General features: G+C 43.2%; 1 protein-coding gene across 1 annotated transcript in view; it reads right to left on the minus strand.

The window, feature by feature from the left end:
- The window catches only part of LOC311102106 (nuclear receptor-binding protein 2-like), a 75,365-nt gene that overhangs the window by 15,553 nt on the left and 44,531 nt on the right, over nt 1-15,281 (minus strand). The window contains exons 2-9 of the mRNA XM_084143335.1: nt 13,991-14,113; nt 13,067-13,168; nt 12,787-12,876; nt 12,472-12,512; nt 12,021-12,115; nt 11,726-11,749; nt 9,915-10,001; nt 9,296-9,351 (exon numbers count right to left, since the gene is read on the minus strand). Coding sequence (XP_083999461.1) covers nt 9,296-9,351; nt 9,915-10,001; nt 11,726-11,749; nt 12,021-12,115; nt 12,472-12,512; nt 12,787-12,876; nt 13,067-13,168; nt 13,991-14,113 — 618 coding nt within the window. The remainder of the gene's footprint in view (nt 1-9,295; nt 9,352-9,914; nt 10,002-11,725; nt 11,750-12,020; nt 12,116-12,471; nt 12,513-12,786; nt 12,877-13,066; nt 13,169-13,990; nt 14,114-15,281) is intronic.

Raw genomic sequence — 15,281 nt, forward strand, 5'->3', positions numbered from 1 at the left:
CCAAGAAACACGAGCAATGGACATTAGACCGGTGGAAATTTGACCTTTGGTCTGGAGTCCAAATTTGAGATTTTTGGTTCCAACCGCTGTGTCTTTGTGAGATGCGGTGTGGGTGAACGGATGATCTCCGCATGTGTAGTTCCCACCATAAAGCATGGAGGAGGAGGTGTTATGGTGTGGGGGTGCTTTGCTGGTGACACTGTCTGTTTTTTATTTAGAATTCAAGGCACACTTAACCAGCATGGCTACCACAGCGTTCTGCAGCGATACGCCATCCCATCTGGTTTGCGCTTAGTGGGACTATCAATTATTTTTCAACAGGACAATGAACCAACACACCTCCAGGCTGTGTAAGGGCTATTTTACCAAGAAGGAGAGTGATGGAGTGCTGCATCAGATGACCTGGCCTCCACAATCCCCCGACCTCAACCCAATTGAGATGGTTTGGGCTGAGTCGGACGGCAGAGTGAAGAAAAAGCAGCCAACAAGTGCTCAGCATATGTGGGAACTCCTTTAAGACTGTTGGAAAGCATTCCAGGTGAAGCTGGTTGGGAGAATGCCAAGAGTGTGCAAAGCTGTCATCAAGGCAAAGGGTGGCTTTTGAAGATTCTCAATTATAAAATATATTTTGATTTGGTTACTACATGATTCCATATGTATTATTTCATAGTTGTAATGTCTTCACTATTATTCTATAATGTAGAAAATAGTAAAAAATTAAGAAAAACCCTTGAATGAGTAGGTATGTCCAAACTTTTGACTGGTACTGTATATATATATACATATCTTTTAAAAATATATTGTCCTTTATTCTATAGCTAGAGGAGTGATAAGTATATATATTTTTGTCTTTATCTGTTGTGGTCTAGTACTGTCTTTTTGTTAGCTAGGGCCATCTACTTTAAGTGCTTCCTGTTTTCCCAGTGGCCTACTTGGTGTGTGAACTGCTGACTGCTCATAATTTGCAGATAGTTGTTGACACATCAACCAGGATCAAGGGGCAGGGCAATTTGTGACTTGTTTTGGTCATCAGTGGCTGTATTGGGGGTTGAGTGGTTTCACCTCTGCTAGGCAATTAGCAATTATTGTTAGTTCTTCAGTCTCCCCTGGTTTCTCAGCGGCAGCTGTAAGCGGCGGTCTCGTCAGTGGCGGTTTTGTCGCAAAACTAAAACCATCGCCAAAACAAAGACGGTTCTGCCGAGTTGTTCTGCAGTGTTATTCAAGGAAGGGGAGAGGAGGGCTTCACACCACTCTCTCACTTGAGTATCTTACCTAGTTACTTACAGATTATCTAATTTTGCTCTTTTGTAGCTTTGTCAACTATGTGTGTGTTTTCTATACCTGTTCGCACCTCTCCCTGTAAGCTTTACAGACGCTCTCCACCCCTTGGCTGCAACCCTTCTAACATGTGGAATTCCCGGTGTCTGGCAGCATTTGGAACTGCCGATCTGCGGTCAAGAATGCTGAGTTCATCTCAGCCTATGCTACCCTTCAGTCCCTTGACTTTTTGGCCCTGACGGAGACATGGATCACCCCAGAGAACACTGCTACTCCCGCTGCTCTTTCTTCATCTGACTATGTTTTCTCTCATAGTCCGAGAGCATTTGGTTGTCGCGGTGGTGGCACAGGTCTACTCATTTCTCCTAAGTGGAGATTTTCTATTTTCTCCCTCTCTCACCTGTCAATCTCCTCATTTGAATTTCATGCTGTCACTGTCACTTGTCCACTCAAGCTTAACATTATTGTCATCTATCGCCCACCAGGTGCCCTTGGAGAGTTCCTCAATGAGCTTGACACCTTGATAAGCTCATTTGCTGACGATGGCTCACCGCTCTTCGTACTTGGCGACTTCAACCTCCCAACGTCTGCCTTCGATTCCTTTCTTTCCAACTCTCTCTTTCCCCTCCTTGCCTCTTGACCTCACCCTATTCCAATCACCTCCAACTCACAAGGCAGGCAATACGCTTCACCTCATCTTTACTAGAGGCTGCTTGCCTACTAATCTCACTGCAACCCCCCTCCAGGTCTCTGATCACTACTTTGTTTCCTTTTCTATCTCCCTTTCCTCCAAACCTAACCACTCATCCTCTACCCAGATGGTAATGCGCCGTCGGAATCTTCGCTCTCTCTCTCCAACTACTCTCTCCTCTTCTATCCTATCACCTTTCCCTTCTGCTAAATCCTTCTCCCTTCTGTCTCCTGATTCTGCCTCTTCAACCCTACTCTCCTCCCTTTCCGCGTCCTATGACCCGCACTGTCCCCTTTCCTCCCAGCCGGCTCGGCCCTCCCCTCCTGCTCCGTGGCTGAGTGACTCATTGCGAGCTTACAGAACAGGGCTGCGGTCAGCTGAGCGAAAATGGAGGAAAACTAAACTTCCGGAGGACCTATCATCCTTTCACTCCCTACTCTCTACCTTCTCTTCCTCTGTATCTTCTGCTAAAGCCACTTTCTACCACTCTAAATGTCAAGCTTCTGCCTCTAACCCTAGGAAACTATTTTCCACCTTCTCCTCCCTCCTTAATCCTCCACCCCCTCCCTCATCCCTCTCTGGGGACAACTTTGTCAACCACTTTGAAAAAAAGGTTGACGACATCCGCTACTCATTCACTCAGCCTATTGAATCCACTGGTCTCACTAACACAGAACTACCATACGCCTTGACCTCTTTCTCCCCTCTCTCACCAGATGACATCCTGCGACTAGTGAGGTCTGGCCGCCCGACAACCTGCCCGCTCAAACCCATTCTTTCCTCCCTTCTCCAGACCATCTCTGGAGACCTTCTCCCATTCCTCACTTCCCTCATCAACTCATCCCTGATCACTGGCTGTGTCCCCTCTGACTTCAAAATGGCCCGAGTTGCTCCCCTCCTCAAGAAACCAACACTCGACTATAGACCTGTATCCCTACTTTATTTTCTTTCCAAAACACTTGAGCGTGCTGTCTCTGATCAACTTTCTCGTTATCTCTCTCAGAACGATCTTCTTGACCCTAACCAGTCAGGCTTTAAGACGGCTCACTCAACCTGCCAAAGCTGATTCTCTCTCCTCTGTTCTCATCCTCCTAGATCTATCACTTGCCTTTGACACCGTGAACCATTAGATCCTCCTCTCCACCGTCTCAGGGCTGGGCGTCTCAGGCTATGCACACTCTTGGATTGCATCCTACCTGGTAGGCTGCTCCTACCAGGTGACATGGAGAGGATATGTGTCTGCATCACATACTCTCACTACTGGTGTCCCCCAGGGCTCGATTCTAGGCCCTCCTCTCTCTATACACCAAGTCACTCGGCTCCGTCATATCCTCACATGGTCTCGCCTATCATTGCTATGCGGATGACACTCAACTACTTTTCTCCTTACCCCCTTCTGACACCCAGGTGGCGACACACATCTCTGCGTGCCTGGCAGATACCTCAACTTGGATGTCGGCCCACCACCTCAAGCTCAACCTCGACAAGATGGAACTGCTCTTCCTCCCCGGGAAGGCCTGCCCGCTCAAAGACCTCTCCATCACAGTTGACAACTCCATCAAACCCCTGCAACTTATCCAAAAATGTACTTTCTATGCCTGTGATATGTGGTTGTCCCACCTAGCTATCTTAAGATGAATGCAATAGCTGTAAATCGCTCTGGATAAGAGCGTCTGCTAAATAACTAAAATGTTAAATGATTTTCCGCTAACCCTACCACCCCTCCCCTAATTGGAGTAAACTAACTAACAACAACACTTAGGCTTCTACTTCCAGCTTATACATACTATATACATTTTACGGACACAATCTATTTTACAATAGTTACATTTTGTTTGTTTTTAGTCCTGTCCTTCCTCTACCCTCAACCTCTCCCATCTATTTCTGAAGTCCATCCAGTTTGATTTCTATTTGCCATATACAGTGGGGGAAAAAAGTATTTAGTCAGCCACCAATTGTGCAAGTTCTCCCACTTAAAAAGATGAGAGAGGCCTGTCATTTTCATCATAGGTACACATCAACTATGACAGACAAATTTAGAAAAAAAAATCCAGAAAATCACATTGTAGGATTTTTAATGAATTTATTTACATATTATGGTGGAAAATAAGTATTTGGTCACCTACAAACAAGCAAGATTTCTGGCTCTCACAGACCTGTAACTTCCTCTTTAAGAGGCTCCTCTGTCCTCCACTCGTTACCTGTATTAATGGCACCTGTTTGAACTTGTTATCAGTATAAAAGACACCTGTCCACAACCTCAAACAGACACACTCCAAACTCCACTATGGTCAAGACCAAAGAGCTGTCAAAGGACACCAGAAACAAAATTGTAGACCTGCACCAGGCTGGGAAGACTGAATCTGCAATAGGTAAGCAGCTTGATTTGAAGAAATCAACTGTGGGAGCAATTATTAGGAAATGGAAGACATACAAGACCACTGATAATCTCCCTCGATCTGGGGCTCCACGCAAGATCTCACCCTGTGGGGTCAAAATGATCACAAGAACGGTGAGCAAAAATCCCAGAACCACACGGGGGGACCTAGTGAATGACCTTCAGAGAGCTGGGACCAAAGTAACAAAGCCTACCATCAGTAACACACTACTCCGCCAGGGACTCAAATCCTGCATTGCCAGACGTGTCCCCCTGCTTAAGCCAGTACATGTCCAGGCCCTTCTGAAGTTTGCTAGAGTGCATTTGGATGATCCAGAAGAGGATTGGGAGAATGTCATATGGTCAGATGAAACCAAAATATAACTTTTTGGTAAAAACTCAACTCATCGTGTTTGGAGGACAAAGAATGCTGAGTTGCATCCAAAGAACACCATACCTACTGTGAAGCATGGGGGTGGAAACTTCATGCTTTGGGGATGTTTTTCTGCAAAGGGACCAGGACGACTGATCCGTGTAAAGGAAAGAATGAATGGGGCCATGTATCGTGAGATTTTGAGTGAAAACCTCCTTCCATCAGCAAGGGCATTGAAGATGAAACGTGGCTGGGTCTTTTAGCATGACAATGATCCCAAACACACCTCCCGGGCAACGAAGGAGTGGCTTCGTAAGAAGCATTTCAAGGTCCTGGAGTGGCCTAGCCAGTCTCCAGATCTCAACCCCATAGAACATCTTTGGAGGGAGTTGAAAGTCCGTGTTGCCCAGCGACAGCCCCAAAACATCACTGCTCTAGAGGAGATTTGCATGGAGGAATGGGCCAAAATACCAGCAACAGTGTGTGAAAACCTTGTGAAGACTTACAGAAAACGTTTGACCTGTGTCATTGCCAACAAGGGGTATATAACAAAGTATTGAGAAACTTTTGTTATTGACCAAATACTTATTTTCCACCATAATTTGCAAATAAATTCATAAAAAATCCTACAATGTGATTTTCTGGAAAACATTTTCTCATTTTGTCTGTCATATTTGACATGTACCTATGATGAAAATTACAGGCCTCTCTCATCTTTTTAAGTGGGAGAACTTGCACAATTGGTGGCTGACTAAATACTTTTTTTCCCCACTGTATTTTTAACTGTGCTGTTTCACAAAAGTTCTGAACCTACAGTGGGGAGAACAAGTATTTGATACACTGCCGATTTTGCAGGTTTTCCTACTTACAAAGCATGTAGAGGTCTGTACTTTTTATCATAGGTACACTTCAACTGTGAGAGACGGAATCTAAAACAAAAATCCAGAAAATCACATTGTATGATTTTTAAGTAATTAATTTGCATTTTATTGCATGACATAAGTATTTGATCACCTACCAACCAGTAAGAATTCCGGCTCTCACAGACCTGTTCGTTTTTCTTTAAGAAGCCCTCCTGTTCTCCACTCATTACCTGTACTAACTGCACCTGTTTGAACTCGTTACCTGTATAAAAGACACCTGTCCACACACTCAATCAAACAGACTCCAACCTCTCCACAATGGCCAAGACCAGAGAGCTGTGTAAGGACATCAGGGATAAAATTGTAGACCTGCACAAGGCTGGGATGGGCTACAGGACAATAGGCAAGCAGCTTGGTGAGAAGGCAACAACTGTTGGCGCTATTATTAGAAAATGGAAGAAGTTCAAGATGACGGTCAATCACCCTCGGTCTGGGGCTCCATGCAAGATCTCACCTCGTGGGGCATCAATGATCATGAGGAAGGTGAGGGATCAGCCCAGAACTACACGGCAGGACCTGGTCAATGACCTGAAGAGAGCTGGGACCACAGTCTCAAAGAAAACCATTAGTAACACACTACGCCATCATGGATTAAAATCCTGCAGCGCACGCAAGGTCCCCCTGCTCAAGCCAGCGCATGTCCAGGCCTGTCTGAAGTTTTCCAATGACCATCTGGATGATCCAGAGGAGGAATGGGAGAAGGTCATGTGGTCTGATGAGACAAAAATAGAGCTTTATTGGTCTAAACTCCACTCGCCGTGTTTGGAGGAAGAAGAAGGATGAGTACAACCCCAAGAACACCATCCCAACCGTGAAGCATGGAGGTGGAAACATCATTCTTTGGGGATGCTTTTCTGCAAAGGGGACAGGACGACTGCACCGTATTGAGGGGAGGATGGATGGGGCCATGTATCGCGAGATCTTGGCCAACAACCTCCTTCCCTCAGTAAGAGCATTGAAGATGGGTCGTGGCTGGGTCTTCCAGCATGACAACGACCCGAAACACACAGCCAGGGCAACTAAGGAGTGGCTCCGTAAGAAGCATCTCAAGGTCCTGGAGTGGCCTAGCCAGTCTCCAGACCTGAACCCAATAGAAAATCTTTGGAGGGAGCTGAAAGTCCGTATTGCCCAGCGACAGCCTCGAAACCTGAAGGATCTGGAGAAGGTCTGTATGGAGGAGTGGGCCAAAATCCCTGCTGCAGTGTGTGCAAACCTGGTCAAGACCTACAGGAAATGTATGATCTCTGTAATTGCAAACAAAGGTTTCTGTACCAAATATTAAGTTCTGCTTTTCTGATGTATCAAATACTTATTTCATGCAATAAAATGCAAATTAATTACTTAAAAGTCATACAATGTGATTTTCTGGATTTTTGTTTTAGATTCCGTCTCTCACAGTTGAAGTGTACCTATGATAAAAATGACAGACCTCTACATGCTTTGTAAGTAGGAAAACCTGCAAAATCGGCAGTGTATCAAATACTTGTTCTCCCCACTGTATATACATTTTACAGACACAGTATATTTTACATGTGTTATTTTGTTATTAGGCCCTCCCTTTAGCTCCATTCAACCTCTCCCATCTATCGCTTAACACCATCCATATTGGATTTCTATTTGCCATATATTTTTCAACTGTGCTGTGATGCTTCACAAAAGTTCTGAACCTTTCTATTCTCATAGTTTCTACAGATTGTAAATTAAAGATAAACATTTTGCTAAAAGTATTTTTATATTATTGATTGATTGACTATGACTTTTCAAATCACCCAGAATTGCTATTTTCAGCGTTAGCTCCAGGTAAATGTTACAATTCTTCAACCATTCCTGGACCTGTGACCAAAAACAAGCTACATATGGACAGTATCAAAATAAATGATCTAATGACTCTGTCTCTTCGCAGCAAAATCTGCAGAGCTTGGAAGGTTGTATCCCCCATTTATATAACATTCTATTGGTTGCAAGAAATGTGTATAATAATTTAAATTGAAAAATTCTAAGTTTTGAATCCGGCGTTGTTTTGCGTATCAGTTCATAAACCATGTGCCATGGAATCGGTACATCAAAAATCTCTTCCCAACTATTTTGCAATCTATATGGCACAGCTGTCAATTTTTTGGTCCTTAAATTAAACTGGTATATTTTCTTTATTTATCACAATTTTCTTTAACCAATTTCGCTCTTTAATGCAGGGCTGACAGACAAGTTCCTTACTTTTTACCCCTTCCACTTGCCTCTTCCATTTTTGCGGTAATGCTGCAATTTGTTGGTTGTAATTTTGGGTAGAGCAGATATTTCCATATATTTTTGTTAACTGCATATGTGACACAACTCCACCAGTCCTATTTATTATATAATTTACAAAGATTATACCTTTTTTAAAAATTTTATCAAAAATAATGCTTTTTTATCAATTAGTATATTTGAGTTTAACCACAACATTTGTTGTATTATTTGTTCTGTCTTTTCTGGTGGATTAAACTGAAATTGCAACCAACTTTCTATGGCTTGTTTTAAAAATAGCGATATTTTGGAGATTATTTCGTTTTCAAATAACCGAAAGTGAGAGGTTGTAATCTGAATAAAGGGAAAAAGGCCATTCTTGAACATGGTTTGAGACATTCTTACTAATTTGTTAGAGAACCAGTTTGGATTTAAGTATAACTTTTGGATGACTGACGCCTTTAGTGAGAGGTCTAATGCTTTAATATTTAATCATTTCTGCCCTCCGAATTCATATTCATTATATAAATAGGCCCTTTTAATTTTGCCTGGCTTGCCATTCCAAATTAAATGGAATATTTTTTTGCTCATATAATTTAAAAAACAGGTCACTAGGTGTAGGCAAGACCATAAGCAAACAGGTAAACTGGGATATGACTAAAGTTAATCAGGGTGATTTTTTCACAAATAGACAGGTATTTTCCTTTCCATGGAAGCAAGATCTTATCTATTTTTGCTAGCTTTCTATAAAAATGTATTAGAGTGACATCATTTCTTTCTTTCGGGATATGTATACCGAGTATGTTAACATCCCTGTCAGAGCATTGGTTGTATAGGCTAGACCAATTATGTACCAAAGACATCTTAAATCAGTAAAATAATATATAAAATATTATGCGTAATATGCGGTAGGCTATGTATTGTACAACGGCACAATCATTATTTTAATTAAAGGATTTTTTCAGGGTTGGGCTCATAGGCCTATGCGTATGCATAAGCTCTAATATGTGTATGGGTGTTTTGAATGAATCATCACCTTAGAAAGCGCTGTCCATTTAGTTATGTTAGGCTTTGAAACAACATCCACAACGACCATAAATTCCTCTTTTTCAACCGGTTGTTGAACTTCTTTCTTCAAATTGATCAATCACATTGAGGTGAGTTTTAAAAGTGTTTGATGTGATTTTCAATTGCATTTCCATTGATGTCAGAGTGGTTAGAGGGACAATAGAGTCCCGAGTACCAGGCCATTAGGGTCGTTAGTGAGTTGGGTACTACCAATGCATGTCCAGAGTGCATAAAAGGTGGAATTTTAATGCAGTCGTGATTGATGACTGCCGGTGTGGCGGTAATACGGTCACCGCAACAACCCTAAATGTAACACATATGGTTTATAATACATTTATAAAACATGGCAGCTGGGTTCTCACCTCCAGAGCACAGATCCCAAAGGAGAAGATGTCAATAGCATAGTCATCCTCAGCCACTAGACATAAGGAGAGAGAGAACAGTTGGAATCAATATGTAACATAATGACTGTCTAGTCACAGCATGGTTAGAAATTCCATAGATGCAGTAAAGAGGTCAATGGAATGCAGACCATGGGGGATAGAAGGACGCTGGATTGGCGCACATTCAACAAATCTGATCAAACAAAGTCATGATTTATGTATTGTAACAGGCCCACAATGTGATTTTTACCTCAACATAGTATGAAATACACATATAAACAATAGGCCAAATTTAGGCTTATTTTGCTGGGGGGCAATGACAGCATCTTTCCCCAACGCGTTTCCATGGCATTTCCATTGTTTTGGAGTTCCATTTACTTCTTTTCCGCATCTTTAGTGAAACTGGCAACCCATAAAAGCAAGAAAGGCCCATATTCATTCAAGCGTCTAGGATCAGTTTAGCCTTTTAGATCATAATGAATAAGATTACATGAACAAAAAGGACCGGATCCTAGAACAGCACTCCTACTCTGAGATGCTTTATGAATACGGGCCATAATAGATATAGAAATAGAGGAAGGCCCAGTAAAACACTCACAGCCGTATTCAGGAGAGAAGAAGTGCAGGTTCCTCTGTTCGTCTCGGTTGGGGCGGACTTTACCATGAACACTGGCCTCCGGAAACACTGGGAGAGCAAGATAGACAGTAAAAAAAATCTAACCCAGACACCAGACCACACAGAATATTGTGACGTTCACTGAGAATAAGATACAGTGGGGAGAACAAGTATTTGATACACTGCCGATTTTGCAGATTTTCCTACTTACAAAGCATGTAGAGGTCTGTAATTTTTATCATAGGTACACTTCAACTGTGAGAGACGGAATCTAAAACAAAAATCCAGAAAATCACATTGTATGATTTTTAAGTAATTAATTTGCATTTTATTGCATGACATAAGTATTTGATACATCAGAAAAGCAGAACTTAATATTTGGTACAGAAACCTTTGTTTGCAATTACAGAGATCATACGTTTCCTGTAGGGCTTGACCAGGTTTGCACACACTGCTGCAGGGATTTTGGCCCACTCCTCCATACAGACCTTCTCCATATCCTTCAGGAATCGGGGCTGTCACTGGGCAATACAGACTTTCAGCTCCCTCCAAAGATTTTCTATTGGGTTCAGGTCTGGAGACTGGCTAGGCCACTCCAGGACCTTGAGATGCTTCTTACGGAGCCACTCCTTAGTTGCCCTGGCTGTGTGTTTCGGGTCGTTGTCATGCTGGAAGACCCAGCCACGACCCATCTTCAATGCTCTTACTAAGGGAAGGAGGTTGTTGGCCAAGATCTCTCTATACATGGCCCCATCCATCCTCTCCTCAATACGGTGCAGTCGTCCTGTCCCCTTTGCAGAAAAGCATCCCCAAAGAATGACGATTCCACCTCCATGCTTCACGGTTGGGATGGTGTTCTTGGGGTTGTACTCATCCTTCTTCTTCCTCCAAACACGGCGAGTGGAGTTTAGACCAAAAAGCTCAATTTTTGTCTCATCAGACCACATGACCTTCTCCCATTCCTCCTCTGGATCATCCAGATGGTCATTGGCAAACTTCAGACGGGCCTGGACATGCGCTGGCTTGAGCAGGGGGACCTTGCGTGCGCTGCAGGATTTTAATCCATGACGGTGTAGTGTGTTACTAATGGTTTTCTTTGAGACTGTGGTCCCAGCTCTCTTCAGGTCATTGACCAGGTCCTGCCATGTAGTTCTGGGCTGATCCCTCACCTTCCTCATGATCATTGATGCCCCACGAGGTGAGATCTTGCATGGAGCCCCAGACCGAGGGTGATTGACCGTCATCTTGAACTTCTTCCATTTTCTAATAATTGCGCCAACAGTTGTTGCCTTCTCACCAAGCTGCTTGCCTATTGTCCTGTAGCCCATCCCAGCCTTGTGCAGGTCTACAATTTTATCCCTGATGTCCTTACACAGCTCTCTGGTCTTGGCCATTGTGGAGAGGTTGGAGTCTGTTTGATTGAATGTGTGGACAGGTGTCTTTTATACAGATAACAAGTTCAAACAGGTGCAGTTAATACAGGTAATGAGTGGGGAACAGGAGAGCTTCTTAAAGAAAAGCTAACAGGTCTGTGAGAGACGGAATTCTTACTGGTTTGTAGGTGATCAAATACTTATGTCATGCAATAAAATGCAAATTAATTACTTATAAATCATACAATGTGATTTTCTGGATTTTTGTTTTAGATTCCGTCTCTCACAGTTGAAGTGTACCTATGATAAAAAATTACAGACCTCTACATGCTTTGTAAGTAGGAAAACCTGCAAAATCGGCAGTGTATCAAATACTTGTTCTCCCCACTGTAGATGTGCAGCACGTTATATGGTTCTTACCATTCACAAACAGCCGGTGCCATACTGTAGATAGAAAAGAGCAGAGTATCCAGTATTAACTTCAGTGGCATAGAACGACAACAATAATGACAATACACCTTCGGGTAATTGTATTACACACAATGTATAGGTGTTTTCTAGTATGCAATGCTAACTGTTATTGCTACCATTTATTCAGATGAAGCTGTCAAGTCACAATTGAGTTGTTCCTAAAGGCCATGCTACGGCAGGGTTAGAGTTAGGTTTATGTTAGGGTTAGGTTAAGGTTAGGTAGAAAGTCTTTGCTGTATCAGACCTGAGCCAATCTTGATGAGGCCGTTGTGTTGGATAAAGATGGTGTCACAGGTCAGGTTGCCATGGATAATGGGCGGTTCACAGGAGTGCAGGTAACTGGTGGTAAATAACATGGCAATTAAGTGACTGAACACTTTGGGTCTCCAATTCCAACTCTTGCCCCCGGAAAACTATGGGACCATGATTAGTAGAATCCCGGGACCACCCATATGTAAAAAATTGATGCACGCATGACTAAGTTGCTTTGGCTAAAAGTGTCTACTAAATGGCATATATTATTATTATTATAATAATTATTATATTAATCAGATATGTTAGGGCTGGACTGGAACAAAAGCCTGCATACCCATTACCTCTCCACGACAAGAGATGAAGACCCCAGTCAGTCCTAGAGTAATAGTTTACACTGCCACTGAAAATAATAGAGGGGATGAGAATGCTATTGGTCTTACCTGAGGGCAGAGAGAATTTGGGTACACCATCGTTTCCAAGCCTGGAATACATAACAGAGTGAACTGCAGACACTTAAAAAGTGGGATATGATTGAAGTTTGCAAGGATAGAAAACTATTTAAGTATAATCCCCTAATGTCTGACCAGGGACGGGTTCAGTACAAGGTAGCAAAACATTTTGAAATGGACAAAGAAAATGTGTGTTTTTATTGGACATGTAGTGTTCAGGTAGTACCTCCCTGTTTCGAGTGTTTCAAAACGTGTGTCACAGCCAGGGGTCAGAGGGTATTTCCCCAATAGCAGAGAGACACTGACCTTGACATTCATGGTCTTATGGTTTTTCTTGGTTTTCTTGAGAAACTGCTTGAGGCTGCCTGAGGACATGTACTCTGTGATAAAGATTACCTGTCCAAAAGATAGCAGAAAGAGATATTATCAGTGTGCAGACCAAAGCAATCGATCCCAGTTCAGAGATACTGTCAGTGTGCAGACCAAATCAATAGATTCGGGTTCAGAGATAAAGAGAGAGAGACATTTCCTAAGAGAATGAGTGATAATGACAGGCCTTAGAGGTTGATCTAGATAGCAGACTTACCCGAGCTCGACTCTCTTTCATATCCAGCCAGTACTTATGGAACTTGACTATATTTGGGTGCTCAACCTGCATCAGGTTCTCAAACATCTCTTTAATCTTCTCCTGAAAAAGAGATGGAGTGGGGAGAGGTTTGTGTACTTAAGAGTAGCACAGGTGGTTCGCCAAAATATGCACGTTTAAACCATTGACTCCTACTTCCATTTGTGTGCTCGCTCTGGAGAATGGAAGTACATAGAATGGAACATATAGCCAGTGACAATAGAAACTCTGTCTGCGTCCCAAATGGCACCCTATTCCCTATATACACTGAGTATACCAAATATTAGGAACACCCCCCCCCCTTTTGCCCTCAGGACAGCCTAAATTCGTCAGGGCATTGATTCTACAAGGTGTTGAAACCGTTCCACAGGGATGCTGGCCCATGTTGACTCTAATGCTTCCCACAGTTGTGTCAAGTTGGCTGATGTCCTTTGGGTGGTGGACCATTCTTGATACACACGGAAAACTGTTGAGCGTGAAAAACCCAGCAGCGTTGCAGTTCTTGACACAAACCAGTGCGCCTGGCACCTACTACCATAGCCCCTGTTCAAAGGCACTTAAATATTTTGTCTTGCCTATTCACCTACTGAATGGCACACATACACAATCCAGGTCTCAATTGTATCAAGGCTTAAAAATCCTTCTTTAACCTGTCTCCTCCCCTTCATCTACACTGATTGAAGTGGATTTAACAAGTGACATCAATAAGGGATCATAGCGTTCACCGGGATTCACCTGGTCAGTCTATGTGAGTTCTTAATGTTTTGTATACTTAGTGTAGTGCACTACTTTGACCAGAGTCCTATGAGCCCTGGTCAAAAGTAGTGCACTATATAGGGAATAGGGTGCTATTTGTGAGACACCCCCTGTCTAACTTTGCCGTACCTCCTGTGCCTTGAAGACCTTCCTGTCATTGAAGAGCACCTCATTCCACACCACTTCGACTCCCTCCTCTGTGTCCATGGCCAGCGACGCGCTCTCAACACCGGGGACATTACCTTGACTGATCTGCAGGGGGAGACAAACACACATGAGAGATCTCACAAGCGCCGCAGATGCTATAACTGAAGAGGAACATAATGGTATGTGTGTTGTTGCAGACACAATTTACTACATGTAGCTGCTATCGTGAATAATTTAGATGTTTCGGCGTCAGCTCTCTATGGCCGCAAAACCTCACAGGATATCTAGAATGACCCTGCAAGGGTAGGATTCCGATCTATTTTGCAAAGCTATGCATACCGATTTCAAATCCTAAATGGATAGCGGTTTTCATTCATTAAATGGACGGATATGGATCTTATGTAAAAAAATAAAAAAATAATCTATAGCACTGATGTCACATAATGTCTGACTACTAAAAACCTGCTGCCCTGACCATCTGTGTCATGATGATGTAAAAAGACAAGGGGGGTGAGGATCAGAGATTCTGTCAGAGTGAAGAGATGGATTAACGAAAGAGCGAGACAGGGGAGGGGGATGGGACAGAGAGCAAAAGAGAGAGATTGGGAGTAGGAGATTGGGAGATGAGAGAGGGCGAGATAGAGAGAAAGAGAAATTGGGAGTGAGGGATTGGGAGTGGGAGTAAGCAAGAGGATGAGATAAAGACAGAGGTAGAGAGAGAGGGAGGGAAAAATGTGTTATGGAGGGGGAGGGGAGCCGGCTGCCGGGAGCATGTGCTGTTATCAGACTTAAGAGGACACTGAGTCAGAGAATAGGCCAGACTGACTCGGAGCAGAACAGCAGCAGCACTGTTTGTGTCTGTGTTCCAGAGTCTGGCAGAGCAGAGACAGACAAACCCTGGGCTCCCATTCATTCCGCCTCAGATTAGCAGGGAGTACGCATTGACACAGCACTGAGATGACTGCTCAGCCCAGAATACAACCAAAGAACAGTCAGTCACACACTGCAGCTCAGAGCCTGAGCTAAGCACACACAAGCTAACTTATCCCAATCCCTTTTCCCCTGATGGACGGATAACACCAAAGAGGCAAAAGAGCAGCACATAGGTAGTGGTCAAACCTGTCCTTTACAGATACTAGTTGGCTGCCTGCCTGTCTCTATGATGACCAAAGAATTCTGAGCAGTACAAAGAACATCTGTTACTGTGACACCTTCACAAACAGCTACACATCTGGTGTAGCATTCGATTGTATGATGCACCCAACCCATTCCA

This window comes from Coregonus lavaretus, assembly GCF_964263955.1.
Source record: "Coregonus lavaretus genome assembly, chromosome: 2".
Lineage (NCBI taxonomy): Eukaryota > Metazoa > Chordata > Actinopteri > Salmoniformes > Salmonidae > Coregonus > Coregonus lavaretus.